Below are 20,110 nucleotides of genomic sequence, written 5' to 3'. Positions count from 1 at the left end.
TTGATTGCTCCCGTTTTAAGGCCAAGGGTTCACCTTGGAGTTGTGTTCGTCTGATGATGCCGATCCCGTGTCGTCTGTGCGCTGGATTGCGGGAGGATCGGGGCCTTAATATCGGGAGCTAACCAGCTACTCCATGGTAGGATTATGGACGTCTCCCGAGCCTAAAAATTTCAAGCGCGATTTTTTCTCTTTTTCTTCGCCAAATGTTAATCAATAATCAAGCACTGTAGAAGATGAAGAAAACTTGGGTCGTAATGCCGTTATATTATTCTACTCTCTGAAATTTCTCATTACTTCTTCAAAATGCCGTGTTGGCTCGAATGATTGGACGCATTCTCCACATCATCCGGGAGATTCTCATATCGTCCATTTATACGGTGGTCTCCATCTTGCCGAAATTCTGAAACGATGACCTCTTTCGTTTGCATGATACCCTCCATGGGTCCCATTTTGCGCCTTGTGGAGTTCATCGCGAACGACTCCTCCGGTCCCTGGGCTCGAACAGTCGATCGGTGAACCGTTGATGCGTGGGTGCCGCCGCCGTAGTAGTGAAGACCTGATGGGTTGGTCGATTTGCCTGATGACTTCTTTTGCCTCCTCTTGTTCCACATGCCGTAGATCGTCGGGGCGTTGACGACGATTGCCGCGGTGAGCAGCTCGGTGCTGGCCCATGTCGTGCGGTTGGTTTGCAGGTCCTTGTTGTTGATGTTGATCGGCAGGCGGATGACGGTGATGGCGATGATGAAAATTCCGAGGGTGAATAGGGCGTAGAGTTGGATTTTTCGCTGCCAAGGGGTCTTGAGGGAGACGACCAACGGGATTGGGAGGACGAGAAGCATGAAGTCGGTCACAATGTTAAGAACTCCAACGACAACAAGTTGAAGCTGGGCCTTGGAACATGATCCTGCAAGGGCGAGTGGTCAGTCATAATGTTCTCTTGACAATCCTCAAATATGACTAGTCACATACCAGGGTCAGGCAGAACCTGCCAGTAAAGGTGAAAGGGGTTGCATTCGCTGAAGGTCGTCACCTGGCAGGCGACGTAGGTGCCAAAGAAAACAAGGGAAAAGGACCAAATGGTAATCTTCTCATATCGCAAGTTGAGAATGAGACGACGGTAGACGTCCAACAAGACAAGCTTCTGCAACCAAAGACTTGAGTCGAGTTAGTATATCGATCGCAACTCTAAAAACCTTCCTGACTCGATTGCATGCAGAAGAGGGCATACAAGCGAGGACGCAACATGGGTTGTTGCAGTGCACCAGGGGGTTATCAAAGGGGAGAACTGACTAAGAGTTGTAAAAAACCCGGTTGACGAGAGACAGTTTGCTGCCGATCTCCCGTCTGTAGATCTCTTCGTCTGTAAAGTTGTGCGAGTCTCGAAATTTCGGCGTCACGTTGTTCGTCCCCCAGGTCAACACCACATGAATGAGGCCAAGTCGAGTCAGTGCGCAGATGCAGGCGGCGATAGTGAGATAATCGCCCAGGTTGTACTCCTGCCTGGCTATCTTCCTCCAGACTAGCCTGGCGAACATGACCGCCAAGGCCAGGCAGCTGAAGAGCCAATGGATGAGGAGCGTCGGGTCATCCATAGCCGGCGAAGTTCCGAAGCGGGCACTCGCACAGCGACGTGGGACGAAGGGAAGGTCAAGAAAGAGAAAGAGACGACGAAAAAAAGGGTCCTTCGAGAGTAGTGCAGACGGGGCAGTTCATGAACCATTATTATCCTCTTTGCCTCACCTACACTAAGAGATAGGGGCACTGCTTAGTCCCAACCGTACGTCTCCTCATCCCGGCGCCTTGCGAAAGGGCATCATACCATTCCGAGAAACTCTTGCGGCGTGACCAGTTTCCAGACCTTGCGAAGAGGCCGGCCCAGATGAAAGGATCAGGGCTTGAGACCTCCGTTCTTCAACCCCAACTTTCCCTGCGCCTTCGGATGCACGTCGGCTGCAGACTCCCCCATCCCAGGCCAGATGTGTGATTGCGATCCACCGTGGGGCTCTGTCCGAGGGGGAGGCCTTTAGACTTCTAGAAGCCGAGGTGACCGGACTGGTTGTTACGGACTTACAAGAAGTAACGTAAGATCCAGGGATCTTCTTTCTTTTTTTCTTGTGCCGCAGCACCGCATGCAACATCGCTTGCCGAGAGGATTTAAGCGTACCGAAGACGATTCGAGTGTGGAGCGGATTTCTTGATTCTTCAACAACAACAACCGGCATGAAGAGGCAGCCTTCGCTTAGATCTTGTTCTCCAGCGACCGGAACCAGGCAGACCCTTTTCATCTTTTTGCCGACGGAGTTGAAAGACACAAAATACGATATCAAAATCTGCTCCCCGTGGCTGGCGGGCGGGCGTGCGTGCGCGTACCTTGCAGGGATGCATCGGAGGAGCAAACGTCTACTAGGAAAAGACGGGGATGGCCTGACGGTTGATCTGGGCACTAGCAAAAGCTAGCGGTAGATACAGCCACAGCCGTCTTGCCGTTCTGAAAAGCCGGTAAGACAGTCGGTCTTGGCCACCACTTGGAGTCAAGCAGGTTGATTCCTTGATGCCCCAGTGAATTTTGGGTCCGATCAACAGATTGTCCACGACCGATGTGGGAAGATGTGGGAAATGGACCAAGATCATCATAATCACCACTCTTCGACCCGCCATAAGATCACCAAACTCCCCCACCAAAATTGCAAGTCATTGCTTTTCTCTCTTCAAGCACACAAGTTCCCTCTTCGGCAATTGTCCTTTTGACAGAACTTAGCCCCCAAACCCGAGCTTCCCATTGCGTTTGACAGCAACCCAAGAAAGCGATCACGAAGCAGTTTTTCTCTCCTCTTTCCTCTGCGCACGGAGATTAATGCTCGGACATGATCCGCATCCAGCCCTCTAGTGAAGGTTAATATCCATGGTTATTCGACGATGCTACCGCGGCCCCGTTCTATATGAGACCCTCGCGTGTGTTGAGGCCCTGGTCCCTGTCGGCGAACTGACTCGCGCCCGGACAACACCACTTTAATATGGGCAGGCCAACTTCTTCGATGGATGGAAATTAGGCAGTGCTGAATAACCCCCAACTATCCCCTATTGTCAATTGAACCCCCCCGAGTTCCGCCGCATATCGTACGCCGTGAAGTTGCCCACTCTCCATCCCACGATCGGGAAGTGGCCGCATGGCGTCTCGGTCCATCGGGCGAGTGCCGCTATCCAGACTTACAGACCGAATCGAAGCCTTGGAGGCGGTGGCGTCCCGCTAGGCTCACCGGCAAGCCATGTCTCGACGTCGTATTACCTCATTCCTTGGCCGCTCCATCAGCCCTATCATTGAAATCGCTCGAAGGATGGGACCCTTATGCTAGACTAGCGGAGCTCGCGGCAAGGTGATTTTCGTTCAATTAAAAAGAATGAGTTGCCACCCTTCCGTCGCGTGGACGGAAACTTTGTTGATCCCCTGCCCAACCACTGTCGCTCTTTTTCTCAGTCACTCTCCGTTGGTTCGGTTCCCCCTTCCCCCTTCCACTCCTTTTGTTCCAAAGGGTCTCCCATCTAGTCAATTGCTAGCCCCCCGTGTCTCATTTGGTATCAAGGTGACATACGCCGACGCAGCACAATATGCAGTTCCTCAAGCTAGCTTCTGTGGCCGCCGCTCTGCTGGGCCAGGCCTCCGCGTTCCCCCAACGTGGCGGACTGCCGCCTACGCCGGATGAGGGATGCGTTGATTCGGAGGTCCCCTACATTCGTTCTTACTTCTACGTCGGAGGCGGTTACGTCGACGATGGCTCCGGTGGTCACATCTTCCGTGACCAGATGTACGTTGAGAAGTTGCTCCCTACCTTTGGCGTCACCCAAGAGACGCCGATCGTCCTGATCCACGGACAGGCCCAAACGGGTACCGTAAGTGCATTGCAGATCCCAAAGGCCCTCTTCGGAAGGTCACAATCTTTCTCGGCCGAGCCTTGAACCTTACTGATATTGTCCCCAGAACTTCCTCAACAAGCCCGATGGCGGCCGTGGCTGGGCTTCTCACTTTGTGAGACAGGGCTTCGAGGTCTACATCGTCGACCAGACGTTCCGTGGCCGCTCCGCCTGGATGCCCGCCTACGGCGCAATCAAGCCCTCGACCTACTCCGCTGAGATCATCCAGCAGCGCTTCACCGCCGTCAAGGACTACATGCTCTGGGCCCAAGCTGCCAACCACACCCAGTGGCCCGGTACCGGCACCATGGGCGACCCGATCTTCGATGCCTTCTACAGCTCCAACGTCGAGTTTGTCAACAACGCCACGTACCAGCAGAAGACCGTCCAGGACGCGGGTGCCGCCCTGCTCGACAAGATCGGCCGCCCCGCCGTCGTTCTCGGTCACAGCCAGGGTGGTCTCATGCCCATCATCATCGCCGACGCCCGCCCCGAGCTCACCAAGGCTCTCATCCTCCTTGAGCCCACGGGCCCTCCCTTCCAGGAAGCCATCTTCAGCACCAAGGCCGGCCGTCCCTATGGCTTGACCGACATCCCCATCACCTACTCCCCCGAGGTCACCGACCCTACCACCGACCTCGTCCAGGCGACCTACGCCGCCAAGGGCGAGAACTACGTCCAGTGCGTCCTGCAAGCTGAGGAGCCCGCGCCCCGCCAGCTCGTCAACCTCGCCAGCAAGCCCATCCTCCTCGTCACCTCCGAGGCCTCCTACCACGCGCCCTACGATCACTGCACCGTGGAGTTCCTGCAGCAGGCCGGATGCAGCAAGGCCAAGCACCTCGAGCTTGGTGAGGCTGGCATCCATGGCAACGGACACATGTTCTTCATGGAGAAGAACAGCTACGAGATCCAAAAGGTCCTGCGGGACTGGATCCTGGCCTTGTAAGGGCGGTCATAGCGGTGTGTGGGGAAAGAAATGCGTGCCCACGTGTGCAAATATGTCAATGCTAGTCGAGCGGATACCCATAGATGATGACAATCGTAATCTGGTAATGATGTGCGCCTTCCCAATACCTGTCCTAACCTGAAGTGGTGATATTGGCCCATGCGTTTTGGGTTATTGGGGGCGATCAAAGTATGTGATACGATCTTCCAACAACTTCCCGAACTTGAAGAATGCTCGTGGCACTGATGATCGAATCGCAGACGGCGTTTAAGAGAAAACAGAACCCCGGCTACCGAGCACGACTCATTGAGGATCGGAGGATCGGCGCCTAATTCTACCATGGCTATATCACCACTGCAAGTCATTTATTGGCCGTGATATCGCCTTGCGTTGTATCTTTGACGTCTTTTATGGACCTTCACATGTGCCTCACTCATCGCCCTGGCCGGCAGAAGGTAAGGCGGACGGCTGGACGGCTCTCGTCTACTCATCACAACGTCCGTGTCCTGGTCCCGAGAACGAAAAGGTCCGCCTTGGATGGGGACTGAGAGAAGAGCCTCGGCTCATGCCCGCCCGTATCGTCATGACAGCGGAGAAACCAACGAAGGAAGAAAGCTTGTCCTTGCAAAGACCCAAAAGTCGCGATGAATTGAAGGCTAGTGTGGGCTTAGTCTTCCGGAAACCTGGCTGATGGCGCACTATATCAAATTGACCATCGTGATAAGATCTTCCGTTTCGCAAACGGTGAACTCGGACTTCCTTGATCAGTGAATCGAATTGCCTTTTCAATCTGTTCTTGTGCCGAACTCCCGGACCTCATCGGACACCGCCTAGTCAAATTGCCGTGGAGCGGCAACGGGGTAGTCCCGGAAAAGTGGGGGAGCACCCGGGTCACACGGGGTTCAGGCTCGGGGGTTCCGAATGTGAAGCGAAATTCACATTATATCCTCACCACTTCTCTGACAAAGTTCCACAGCAATTTGGACATGATACAAGTGAAGGTGCGGTAGGTTGTTCGAGGAAGCCGCCGCCATAATCCACTACCTCGAGCGAGACTTCATCCCGAGAGCCAAAAGTCTGGTTCTGTTCTATCTAAGAACACCACAATTGGTTGGTGAGTACATTGGTAGTTTTTCTACCCTTTACACCAGGGTAAAACTTTCTAACCCCGAGCTGCCTAAATCACTCACAAGACTCCTCCATACCTCCCCATTCATGTACCCATCCGCAAAGCACTCGCCAACAAATTGGTAATGCTCAGGGAATAAAGTATGCCCATCGGGCGATTCTTCCTGCTCCCCTTCGTCTCTTTTGTCTCCCTTGTCGTCGTCTTCTTTTCTCTTTCCATGAGATCCACAATCGGGTAATCTGCGTAACAAATACGGTACGTTACCTCCCTCAAGCAAAACCACAACATCGGAGACTCTGGCATTGTGTGGGCACAAGCCACATACTGAATCTTCTCCGTCTTCTTTCCTAACTCGTTCACATTTGATTCCACGAAAATTGCAGAGACTGCAACATGGAACGGCACCACCTGTTTGTCTCACAAACTGCCAGTGTGCTGAATAGTGCTCTCCCAATCTATTCAGAGAGTCTTGGTCTTCAAAGACATTGCTCGGTGGCGGAATGGTCTGCTCCTCCCTGTTCCAAATCCATGTCTTCTGCAGGCCTGTTGGGTCGAAGATCCGGAAGAAAGCCTTCTCCATCTCGTTTGTTGATGTTCTTCTGAACATTGGATATAATTGAATGCTTTCGACCGTGCATACGCGTACTCCTCGTAGGCGTAAATGCATCGGTTCATCAACATCTTCTGCCAACAGTGCCATATCTGGGACCGAATCGCCCGATGATCGGTACGGCGTTGTTTCTGAGAGCGCCAGAGTTGCCTTTGCCCAGCTAGAGGCGCCGCCATGCCAGAAGCACCACGTCGGCCGGTTTAAAGAATCAAGGTCTACTGGCAGGCCAGAGCTCATCTGTTGCCACGCTCGATCCTTATTCGTATGTACCGCAGATAGGACTCTCAAAGAATTATGCGACATGATCCACCATCTCGTGAAGTCGGCAAATACACGCGCTACGGACTTTGTGTAGTCTGGTCGGATGAGAGATGGCAATCGCTCTAGCTCAGAGGTTTCCCTGCCGAACTGTAACAGAGCAAAGATCTTGTCCTTCGGATCGCTGGCCTCAAGGTCATGGCCGGCAACAAGGATTTCGAGGATTCCGCGGTCAGATATCCGAGGTGCGTCTACTACAACGTTGTTTTCCAACCGAAAGAGCGATGTGAAGATAGGAGGCATAATGGAGTACCTGAAGAGGCTTGTGATCCGCTTGGCCTTGATGAAGCAATCTGCCAGTCTCAAGATGACGGACCAGGGCACCACATCGCGTCCGCAGTGAACCACTGCCGACTTCGAATTGGCAACTTCTTGAAGAACCCAGGTACGCCTGAACCAGGCAAAGTCACAGCTCCGCCAGTCGGACACAAAGGTCAGCATCCTATCTTCAAGATGTCCTGGGAATACCGGCCCATGTCTTTGCTTGATTTTCTCTGTTTGACCTTCGTCAGCTTCAATGCTACCGTCGTCGTATCGAGAGGCGACGTCCATGACGTCTTTCATGACTCGTTGAGTTACTACGTCGCTTGATCCGAGCCAGACATGGACCTTCTCCGCTCGGGAGTAGATCTTGGGCATGATGCCCACCTGAGCAGCTCTCTCTGCAAGGTCGCTTTGGTTTATACAGATAAAGTCGACCCATAGTAGCTTAGGGTACCCTGTATGGGGTCGAAGATGTCGCAATGCTTCGAACAAGGTTGTGGATAGAGCCAGTTGATGTGCTTCCCCGCCTTCCCCTGAGAGTGATTCGACATCAAGTTCGATAAAATTGTCTGCTGGCAAGTTGCCCCAACAATAAGAAAGCGCATCGTAGCTTTGGATTTTGTCATCGTCCAGTGACACTATCTTGAGAGAACAGTGTATAGGTTCGTTAAAGGAAGCGGGACTGATTGCGAGAACTCGGATGTCTCGGGAAGACTGATTCAACGCCGTATAAATGTTCGGCCTCTTGCTGGTAACCGAGGCCTCGAATGAAGGACGGATAGTATCGCTGTCAACGGCGGTACCGACTAATTTTATCTCTGCCTCGTAGCAGTAGTTGACCCAGGCCGGGAATTCCGCACGCATGACCAGCTGAATGGTGTCACCTCCATGGATAGTAGAGAGCCAGCGTCGGGTGTCGTCGTCGTCGCGGACGTCGTACACATTTTCATGGCGCTTCCTTTCTCGCGATGCGTGAACATTTCTTTGCACATCCTTGGCAGGCGATCGCTCGTGGTTAGATTCCGAGATCACTACCACTTCGAACCAGGTAAACGACGAATTATACGTTCCGCGGTCGGCTTCCTCTGTGTTGCTAAAGCCTGCGCACGTGATCAATGAATATCCGCGCCATCGCAGTGGCATAGTCTTGCGGCTGCAAGGATCAATCGTGACAACGCACCTTGGTCGTGTGAGATGGTGACGATGGTCAACTTCTCAACGGACATCATTTCATGGGGGATATCAATCTCGAGATACGGCCTAGCTGGACAACACTGACAAGACTCGACTAGTTCCGATCTGTTGACGATAGCTGTGACTGTACGTCCATCATCACTATTGACAACCGACTCCATCACTACGCTCACGATCAGGAAGAGTGGGTTTTGAGAAGGTTCTAATGTGAGGTCTGTGGATGGCGCTGGAGTCGCATGCTGGTTGCCAAGGGAGTATGTAGTCTACAACAACCTCATGCTGCATCGCAAAGGAAACGTCAGCAGCACCTCACGCGGAATGACAAGAAGCCGGCCGGCTGCAAGTGAGCAACCCCGCGCCAACCCCAGTCTATGTGTGCCATTTGATTGGTCCTTGTGGAGATCCCTGTTGCAATCCATGAATAAAAGTGCTGCCACTCATCTGGGAATCGGAAGCTCAATTACGGGAGAGAAGACATTGGCAAGAACCAACAATAGTTAGCTTGATCCCCTATATAGCAAGCTCAGCGTCGTTCGAGCCTAAGCCGGGAGCCAGCATCGTGAAGCGCAGGTAAGACGTATGCCCCTGATGCAAACGACCTGACGGCGAGGCAATACTTGATTCACTCCCTTGGCTTTGGCAACACAGACTTCCACAACTTGTTAAAACATTTAGTGCATTTCATAATTTGAAAGCTACAGTGATTCGTGACTCAAGCAAGCCTCTACTCAATTGCCCAGATAGCCAGGTATTTGAAAACAGCCTGTACCTACCAAACTCATCCTTCCATGGGGACTGCGTGTTCTTGTTGACCATCTATCGTTAGCGGATAGAAGAATAACGCAGTGTGCGCGGCAATAGGACCATCTTCAACAGCTCATTAAATCTCACTAACTTCCCGTGTTGTCAGGGGGACCTGATCAGATCCTTATGGCTGAAGCCCCGTGTTATGTTCCTCTTACTTCAATGTGCTGCACTCGGACGGGCTTGATCCTGTCGCAATTTGTTATCATCCTTGTCATTATATGACCTGCCATCGGGCCTCATCCCATTTAATGGCTTCCTGGAATGGTGGAGGTCTCAGTTTACGTTCTTGATCGATCGATATATCAACCGATAAACCGTGATTTTCATGCGAGATTTGCTATTCGGACGGATAATCATCTTATAACGATGGCGACAACAACAACAATAACAGCAGCAACAACAACAATAACGACGACGGCGGCGGGAGCACGGGTAGGGATATATCATGGATTTCGGTTTTGGGTCTCGCTTTTTAGAAAATGAATAATGGAAATGATATGCAGCTAGCACAAAAAGATTTGTACTCGGTCAGCTGGAAGTATCCGCTAGCAAGACTCCATGAAGAAAGATTCTGGATCTGTTTTTCCCCAGTGCAGCTTCGCAGTAAAAATGAACCATCTATTTTGTACGGCCCCAGACGCTAGAATAAGTCCACCTGCCGTATCTACCAAGACAACCAAGTTTTTCATTGGAATCCCTTTTGGTACATGCCAACTTTTGATACAAAGTTGGGGACAGATCGCATTCGTTGAATTGCAAATAACCACGTCCCTCTTCAGGATCACTCTTAGGTGACAGATACCGAGCAATGAAGCGTTTTAGGGGATGAAGGTACCAAGGTTTCCATAAGGCAGAGACCAGAGTAAAAGGTCGCATGCGCGATTCCCCACTCTTAATGTCCATGAGATATTCGTCGCTGATGTGCGTAAAAAAATCAAGTCCAGGGGCCCCGTATTCAGCTATTTCATTCGGACTCAATCCGGTAGACCTTGAGACTAGGTCGTTGTGGATGTTCCGTACTTGATGGAAGGAGAGACCATCGAGAACATCTTCGTCTTCAATGATGATCAACTTGAAGTTCCACCCCAGGCGTGCGTGGCGTGACAGCGATTCTTTGTATGATTCCCAGAGCTCATGATGTCCGTAGGTGGTGCGGTAACCGATTATAAAGGCTTTCCCGGTCTGAATCCACCTTTTCAAGTCTTCTCCATGCTTTCTGCAGAATTGGGATACAGTGCATGTCGTTACAGAAGTGTCTCGCGTCGCCTTTGATTCCCTCTTAGTTGGCCCGCTGGAGGCGAACCTCTTGATGGTTGAGGGGCCAAGAACTCGCTTGAGGGCAAAGACTGGGTAACTGTTGGCAGGCCTTGCAAGAAAGGATGGAATAAGTGGTTTCGATGCCAGCCATCCGCGTGGGAGCATGCTCCGCCCAATGGCCAGCTGGGAGGCGGGACGAAGCATGATGGTCTGGTGAATTGGGTCGCTGGTGTAAAGATGAAAAGTTTCAAAGGGGGTGTCATTGGGTCATGATGTGGTTTTATATGCGCTCTTGAAGCCAGGGGTTCTGTAGCTGTTTGTTGAGGCTTCACCGAAGCTGTTGGCGCAAGAACTGCAAAATTAGAGAGCTTCTGCAAACACATCCCCTGCGCCAACTTGAAAGCAGAGTGGCTGCCATGCTGCGGCATCCACTTCTTCCTCAACTTGCATTTCCCAAAAAGAGGAAATATTGCTACCTTCGTCTCACCGCACAAACCTTGGACGTGTCCATCAATTTGTACACTTTTTCTGGTCATTGACACGCAATCAAAAGCTTTTCTATTCGGCCGCATGCTCCGAGTATCCAAATATAGCGGAACTCAAGTCTTAGCCAATGGGTGCGACAACTAAAGGGAAGACACGAAAAGAAGACGGAAGGAAATGAAATGAGAGCTGTATAGAAATATGAGGGAAACATTTCTTCAATTCACGGATGATAAGTGTTTTTGGGTCCTTCCCGAGAAGGTCCTTGCTTATGTTGTCACACTGAACCTGGGTCTCTTGAAGTTCAAATAGCAAACACAAACATCCCAACTCGTATGATATTTTTGCTTTGGAAATAGTCACTTTACGGCGCAAAGCTCAAAAAAGACCAAAGTCGTGGATCAAAACAAGACCCCAAACGAATTCCAACACTCAAAACAAACCCAGGAGATGTGTCAATACGCAAACACCACGAGCATTGCCATCCTGTGCGAGGTTGGGTTGGAATCAAACGTTCAGCAGCATCTTCCGTTTCAGGATCGACGCCAAGTCAGTTGAGCCATCAGGGCTCAGGTTTTCGGGGTCGTAATAAGAAGCATTTATCTCCGCCTCAATCTTTACCCCAATCCCAGTTGTATCAAGAATTTTCGCGATCTCATAATGAGCCCTGAAAAACTCCGGCTCAGGGAGCGGGTATCTGTTGTCGAATGAGACCAGCGTCATGACTTCACGATGGCCTTGCGGGGGTTTGACAGCGAAAGGGGCCCCTTGAAGGTTCTTGATCTCGTATTTGTTGATCTATCCATCGGACGTTAGATAAAAATTGAAATATTTAGCGGACAAGAAACTGCAAAGATGACCTACCTTGCCTTCGATGGGATTGAAAGCCAACCTGTGGTCGTCGTAGTCTTCACGAACACCGGTGTGAAAGGTGATGAGATTCTGGTGTTGATTCAGGCTGTCCGGGCCGATTTACCCCTCCAATCCAGGGAAGTATCGGTACAAAGCATACCAAAAATTGGCCACCGTTTCTCTTTCGACTTGATTGGCGTTGTTAAACTTCCCAAGGCCTAACAGCAACACATGTGAGAGATGAGTGCCACCGGCGGGCATGCCTGCAGGCGGCACAAATAGCCCTTTCGTAATACTTTCATAATCGCTGTAATGACTGTATGCACAGCGGAATCCATTACGTAGGAGGCATTCATCCTTGAGGATTTCCCGTCGGCCTCTGGCTGCAGGCTGCGTATTGCCCGCGAGCTGGGTAATCCAGTTGGCAGCATTGGGGTTGGGCGACGCGGGTGTGGATGCCAGTGCGACAGAATTGACCATACTCGCAAGCTTCACTATTGAAATCAAACTTTGGTCAGTACAAGATTGACTTAGATAAGAGGTTCCTAGCCGGGCAGTGCCAGGTGGCTATCCGGGCAGTGTCCCCTGTGACTTCGATCGTAGCGTACCCAATACTTCGACAAGAACGACAGTAGTAGAGAAAACGATAGGGAGAGGGACGACAACGACGACGAGCGACGACAACGATAACGAGATGAGTATATGGGAAAAGTTGTCGCTAAAAAGTAGTGTAAGAAAAACAGTGTGACTTAGCCGGATTTACGGATGACACGCGTGTGTGGCGGACACTGCCCGGATAGCAAACCTCTCAAATAGAATCACGACTAACTTGGCTTGAGGATTGTGTCAATCAGGTAGCGTGAGAATGCCTTGAGCTTCACTTGATCTCTGCTGATCGTTTTGATGTCGGTCATTAGAGCGATCGCTCCCTGTTTCGAAAGAATTTGCCGAAAAGTCGAGATTATCATGTAGGTATTGTCTGATGATGGGGTATAAAACTTCATGACCTTGTCAGTGAGCTCCCAAAGGTCCGTCGGCGCTTCACTCTGGGGGGCATCCAGTTGCTGCCGACTGAGAGGATGAGCGACAACGCTGCTCAATACAGTGGAAAGTTTCGGGCCAGTCTCTGCCATTTTGAGGGCAGACTGGTTCCTGCCAGCTATTGAGCCAAATAATCAGGGTCAAGGCCTCTGGCCAGCTACTGTGATTTTTACCTGGAACCTGTACTGCAACGACCTCCGACTTCCCCCTTCAGCTAACGGCCTACTGGTCACGTGATCACGATCCTGCAGATCGCCATCTCTTCGGCCCCATTTCCCCCACGCGCGCTTAGGTGCGCTATCGTTAACAATCTCATCACTTTCAACATCACTTCAATAATAACTTCACAACTTTAACTAGGTTTAATATTACAGGCTACGCCCACTTATTACATCTAGGCGATACTACAGACTACTGAGAATTCTGCCCCTAGTAACTATGTTTACTTAATAGGTGCTTTATATTTATTTTTCTTCTATATAAAGAGTATTCTAGAAACTTCCTTTCTTTAACTTAAATTACTATAATTAAAATACCTCTAAATTAAATGAATTAAAAGCTAGCTTTTTATATATCCAAGCTATTTTAAATATTTATTCTATTAGTTATATAATATAATAGATAATAAATAGAAAATAAAGCTAAGTAAACTAAAAGTAGCTAGTTTAAGTTTAATATTGATAAATAAAAAGATATTTAAAATAATCTATAGCTCTTACTAAGTTTAATAACTAATTTAATAATTTAATAATTTTATAATAAATTAGTAATAAGTTAGTTATAGATTTAATATAAATAATAGTAGTTAATACTATTTTAGTATTAATAATATTAAACATTATAGTAATTTTACTAATATTATTATTAGTATTATGATTTTTTAACTAAATATTATTTGAGAAATAAATAATGTTTAATATTTAAAACCTCTCTCTAACTTTTTTAAGTTTAAAAAAAGCTATAATAAATATATTACATGAATATAATAGATACATAATAAAATTAAAATAAATTAAGCTTTCTATTTAAATAATTGGAAAGTATAATATCTAATTAACTTCTATTTAAAACCTAAAATACAAGTAGTAATTATAGCTTTTTATAGCTTAAAAAATAATAATAGCTTTATTAAATTAAATATTTTTTAACATATTTAAATCATATTTATAATAATCTAAAAAGAAAGAATAAGGCTTTTAAAAAGCTATTAGAATTTAAAATAAGATATAATAAAGCTTTATTGTATTTTTCTCTTATTTAAAATATATTATTATAAAAGTAAATAATATAATTTAACTAAATAATATTTAAATTAATTATTTATATAAGACATTATTATATAAGCTTTTTAATTATTTAGTTAATGATTAACGTTTTATAAATATATTAAATATTTAAGCTTTATATACAATATTATATAAAAACTAAAGATATTATATTATTTTTATAATAATTTATATTGATTTATAACTTTTAAAATAAAATTATTATTTCTGAAAATAAATATAAATAGAAATAATAAATAATAAAATTAATATATATTTTATATAAACAAATAAATAAAAGTTTTAATAAAAGAATATATTATTTTTTAAATATAATTCAATTAGTTATTTATAAAAAGCTTTTTAAAAAGCTAAAAAATTAAATAATAATTTTAAAATAATAAAAACTACTAAAGAAATAATATATTTAAACTTAAGAAAAACTAAAATATAAAACTATTTTTAATTTAAAAAATAAATAACTTTAATATAAGATTAAATGTTAAAGAAAATAAAAGAATAAACTAATTAGAAATAGTTTTAATTAAAACATAATATAAATAAACTTCTTATAATATTAGTAATTAGAATTAATAATAATATTTTTATTAATATTTTAATAAATTATAATTATAATATTTAAATAATAATAGATTATGAATATATTTATTATTTCTATTTATTATGTATTAATTACTAAATATAATAATTATAAAATTCTATTAATAATTGAATTTAAATTACTATAAAGAAAATAGCTATAGTATGTTTTAAAATTAAAAGCTATACATAATAATTTGTTATTTATATAATAGAAATTAAATATTAATTGTTTGAAAGAAAACTTTAAATAAAATAAAATAATATTACATATACTATAATAGAAAATTAAATGTTTTATTAGAAAATAAAAATCATTATTATTTTATAACAATAAACAAAGGTTTATAAAATGAAATAAATTTAAAAAACTTGTTAACTAAATATTGTTTTATTTATAACAATTTATTAAAAGGTTAATAAACATTAGCTATTTAAAATAGTCATAAAATATATAAATCATAAGCTTAAACAATATTAACAGTATATTTCAAATAAAATAACTAAAAACACATTTTAAAAAGCTGTTATAATTTGTTTATAATAAATTTATAAAGTTTTTTAAATGTATTAAATTATATTTTTTATGTTCAAGTTATTTTGATATAGATTATAAAATCTATTTTAAATGTAATATCTTTAATTAAAAAGCATTTTTATTCTAAAACCTCCTCTGTAATATATTAAAAGAAATTTATTAATATTTAAAAAGATATTCATTAATTTATTTAAGAAGAGGTTTATTTAAATTAAGAAACTATTTATTAATACATTAGTTATTTTAATTAAGAAACTAAGTAAAGACTATAGGTTTATTATAATTACTAAATATTAAATATAATTATAAAGTAAAACTATTATTTTTAATTTTTAATTTTAAAATATTTCTAGAAAGTTAATTGAATAAAATAATATATTAAACTAAATATTATAATAACTCTTTATAACATTTATTTGATAAAATAATATTAAGAAACCTATACTTTATATATAATATAAGTTTTTTAAATAATTAATTTATCTATGTAAACTAAATACAATTTTAATAATATTTTAATAATATATTAATATTGTATTTTAAAAGGATTTTGAAAATTTTATAATAATATATATTAATAATATATTAATGGAAAATAACAGCTTTTAAATAGATTCTTAATAAAACGTTTATAAAGGTTTCTAAAACTTAAAACAGCTAATCTTAATTTTAACTTAATAAAATATAGGTTTTTAATAAAAATAATAAAACAAATAAAATTTATTTTTAAAAACAATAAAAGTATTATTTATAATATAAAGAAAATATGAATAATTATCCAATACAAAGTATTTATTTTTATAAAAACGTTATAAAATATTTTGAAGTTTATTAATTATTATTAAATATTTGTATTAAAATATTTAGAAATTATAAAACTTTTTATTTTGTTTATAAAAACAAATCTATTTATTTAACATAAAAATAAAAGCTTTTTCTAAATATTTAAATATTATTTTTTAAATTATATTAATATTACATTATTTAAATTTATAAATTTTAATACTGATTAAAATAAAATATTTAAAATTTATAATAAGAGAAATATCAACTCAAAAAGATTTATCAAAATAATAATATTTTCTTATTTTCTATTTATAGAAACTAAGTTTAGTTTAACATAATTATTTAATTTATAATAAAAAGCTATTAATAATAATTATATATTTAAAACTATAAAATGTAAAATTAAAAAGTTATTTTAAATTTAAAATCTTAACTAATTATAAAAGCTTTAATACTTTAAATAAAGATAATACTTAATACAATCTTAAGATTATTAAATAAAATAGTTTTTAAAATATAACTTTTCTTTTAGAATGTTAATTAAGCTATTTTATAGTTATATTTAATATATCTGTATATTATAAATAAAACGTTTTAAAAGGTTAAAAAAATAAAAAATAAAATAGAAAAAGTATATAGATAATCCTTAACTCTATTTTAAAGAAAGTATGTAGATTAATATGTATAGAAATGTATATTATAATAGTATTTAAAACCTTAGCTTTTTAGAATATTTAATTAATATTAAAAAGTTTATATTATAATAAAAAAAGAAAATTAAAACTTCTCTTTTTAATTAAACTTAAAGTTATAAATTACTAAATATGATATTAATATCTTTAACTAATTAATATTTAAAAGCTAAATCTAAATATTAAGATTAATAAATCAAACCTATTTATAGAATATCTTCTAAATATAATTAATCTAAAGATATTATAACTTAATAATAACAAGCTATTTGAATTCAAATAATATACTAATTATTTTAGCTTAGTACTATTTCTAGCTAAAATAAATTTTAGCTATTTATTAATTTATAAAGAACTATAATAGCTATAATTATAGAAAAATATAATAATAAATAAAACATAAGCTTTTTTAGTTATTATGAATAATAAAATAGCTATATTGTAACTTTATTAAAAATCTTATAATAAATCTTCTATGTATAGTGAAAATACGATCTAAATACCTCTAAATAATAATTAATAAGCTTTTAAAAATAATAACTTTAAAAATAATAATATTAATAAATATAAAAGTATATATAAAATATTTCATAAATTATTATTATTAGTTTTATAATATACTAAAGTTAATTATTAATACTAAAAGTAATAGCTAAATAAGTTAGTTTTAGTAATAATTTTATATATTTATTCAGATTAAATAATATTTAAGGATTACTTTTTATTTATAAATAGATAAAATAACTCAACACTTTAATTAGAAAATCTAAATAGTTTTATAAATAATAATTATTTTTATTTAAAATAACTAAGAGGTTTATTTATTATTATTTAACTAGTAATTAATAGTCATAATATAGCTATAATAAAAATTAACCTATTCTTTTTAATTTATAAATATTATATTAATTTAATATTGATAATTTAGCTTATATTAAAGCCAATGAATTTATATAAATTACCTACCAATTAGTTGATTAATAAAGTGAAGTTAACTATAATGATAGCTCAAGCTACTATTATAATAGCTTAATAGATAGTAAAGCGATTAATAAATACTAAATAAATACTAGTAAAGCGCTATAAAATAAGTAATAGAATCTAGTCATTTTTAATAAACTTCTATATAAGATAACTTTATAATAACTTAAATTAATTATATTTAAAATATAAAATAATTAAAGTAATCTTATTAACTATAATTAAATTAAATATTTTAAGTAAAATCTATAACTATTTTTATATTAACCTTTTATACTATACTATAAATAATTTATTTTTAAGCTAAAAAGTTAATAACTTTTAACTACTATCTATTTTTAAAAATAGAGAGGATAAATAGGAAATTAAATCTATTTTAATAATATAATAAAATACATAGATATAAATAAGCGCTATAAATTACTAATTAAATAGATTAAATATAGCTAACCAACCTATTTAGAAACATTTATGATTTTTATAAAATAATTAAGCAGTTAATAAGTTTAAAAAGAATAGCTTTATAAATAAGAATAATAATAACCTTTAATATATAATATTATAAATAAATAATAATATATAAATAAAAGCAGAATAAAACAAATAATAATAAAATTGTTAACACAGGTATAAGCGTATTCAGGGGCGTGGTATATGCGCCTGTATAGTATAAGGTTATATATGTGGTAATGTTATGATAAAAGGTAATAATTCTGAGCATTTATGAGCATTTAATTGTATAGATAAGAATAAGGGAACAGATGTATTGTGATGAGTCTGGTTGTTGTTGTTCGCAGGTTGCATCCTCTAGTAGGGAAAAGTGAGGGGGAAGATAACCTGAAACGTAACCTGCTAAACTGCTAATTACATAAGGTGCTTACGTAGCTATACGTATTACATAATCAATATTAAGGTTATAGGCTATAAGAAATAGAGTATTTTTATATAAGGTTTTATACCTTAAACTTTATTAGTTTATTTTATATAGAATATTAAAGTAAGTTTAGCGTTATTATTATTATTATATTATTATTATTATTATAAAAGAATGTTATATGTTAACAAAAATAAATTACAATTAGAAAAGTAAAAAGAAATAAAAAGATTTTATTATAATATAAAGCCATAGAAAAGTATAATAAAGCTAAAATAAGCTTAAAATAAATAAATAATAATAATAATAAAAACTTTAAAACTTAAACTTTTATTCCTCTTATTTAATATAAATAATAATAATATTATTAATAAGCTAAATAATAGTTAGAATCTATAAATAAAAATAAAATAAAAGTATAATAAACTTTATAAAAGACTTTAGCTATATCTAAATAAACTTAAATAAAATAGTATAATTAAACTTTATTAAGCTTAAATAAAAGTAATATTAGAATAGAAGTAATAATAAAAGCATTATAAATAAAAATAGCTAGAGAACTAATAAAAAGTATAAAAAAAGAATTAATATTAATAATAGCTTTAATAGTGAATTTAGCCATATATTTCTTTTTAACATTAATATATATTTTATAGCTCTAAATAGAGGTAATATAAAGAAGCTTAATATAAGTTTCAAACTATATAGAGAACTACTAAAACATTAGTAATTATATTAAAGCAATAAAATAATAAAGATTTATTAAGACTTATTTATTAATATTATAACAAGTAAGATAGTTATAACTAAAAGAAATAAACTCTTTATAACAGTAAACTATATTTTTATTCTTTTAGTAGATTATTAGTTTTATAGAGATAAAATAATAGAAAAATAATAACATGGTTCATCAGTCAGCCGGCCGGACCAGTCAGCCGGACGTTTTTTTCTAAACACTCTTACGTCCAAATCACTTAAACCTTTGACGTATAAAATCTCAACAACCATAATGCCAATCTACACCCAAGAAGACAAAGTCATTCTCGCGATTGAAGCGATCCGATCGACATGCGCTGCAGGTAATAACTTAAGCATTTCGCGTGCTGCAAAGACCTACAGTATCCTAAAGAGCACCTTAGCCGATAGGAATAACAACCGACCGCGACGCGAACAAGCTCAACCCCAACGACATAAACTCAATCTGATCGAAGAGAAAACACTTCTCTAATACGTTATTAAATAGGATTCCAGAGGATTTCCTTTCCGCCTCAGTAGTGTAGAAGATATAGCTAATCTCCTGCTATAAGCCTGTAATAGCAAGCCTGTTAGCAAGCGATAGGCTAGGCGGTTTGTGGACTTACAGCCTGCTCTGAAAACTAAGTTTAATTATTTATATATTTATTAAAGGGCTCTTTAAGAAGATCCTGAGGTTATGTTAAAGTGGTTTACACTATTATGCAATACAATAGCCAAGTATAACATCTAAGAGGGGGACCTATATAATTTTAATAAAACTAGCTTTATAATAGGTATAATCACTATGTTAATAGTGGTCATATATGCT

General features: G+C 39.3%; 3 protein-coding genes across 3 annotated transcripts; 1 reads left to right on the top strand and 2 right to left on the bottom strand.

The window, feature by feature from the left end:
- Positions 1 to 290: 290 nt before the first annotated feature.
- Positions 291 to 1,592, bottom strand: CGCA056_v014065 (uncharacterized protein; the record flags this gene model as incomplete). Its single annotated transcript, XM_037329307.1, has 3 exons — positions 291 to 904; positions 970 to 1,154; positions 1,291 to 1,592. The coding sequence occupies 3 exons, from the start codon at positions 1,590 to 1,592 to the stop codon at positions 291 to 293; spliced, it is 1,101 nt and encodes a 366-aa protein (XP_037172081.1).
- Positions 1,593 to 3,606: 2,014 nt separating this feature from the next.
- On the top strand, positions 3,607 to 4,855 carry CGCA056_v014064 (putative secreted lipase; the record flags this gene model as incomplete). Its single annotated transcript, XM_037329306.1, has 2 exons — positions 3,607 to 3,888; positions 3,977 to 4,855. 2 exons carry the CDS (start codon positions 3,607 to 3,609, stop codon positions 4,853 to 4,855), a joined length of 1,161 nt encoding a protein of 386 aa, XP_037172080.1.
- A 1,605-nt stretch (positions 4,856 to 6,460) lies between these two features.
- On the bottom strand, positions 6,461 to 8,402 carry CGCA056_v014063 (Heterokaryon incompatibility protein 6, OR allele; the record flags this gene model as incomplete). Its single annotated transcript, XM_037329305.1, has 3 exons — positions 6,461 to 6,583; positions 6,631 to 8,276; positions 8,357 to 8,402. 3 exons carry the CDS (start codon positions 8,400 to 8,402, stop codon positions 6,461 to 6,463), a joined length of 1,815 nt encoding a protein of 604 aa, XP_037172079.1.
- Positions 8,403 to 20,110: the final 11,708 nt, after the last annotated feature.

The sequence above is a fragment of the Colletotrichum aenigma genome (assembly GCF_013390185.1).
Source record: "Colletotrichum aenigma strain Cg56 chromosome Unknown KSG_Cg56_contig10, whole genome shotgun sequence".
Classification (NCBI taxonomy): Eukaryota; Fungi; Ascomycota; class Sordariomycetes; order Glomerellales; family Glomerellaceae; genus Colletotrichum; species Colletotrichum aenigma.
The sequence above is the reverse complement of the archived record's forward strand: the minus strand, read 5'-3'. Positions and strand labels throughout refer to the sequence as shown.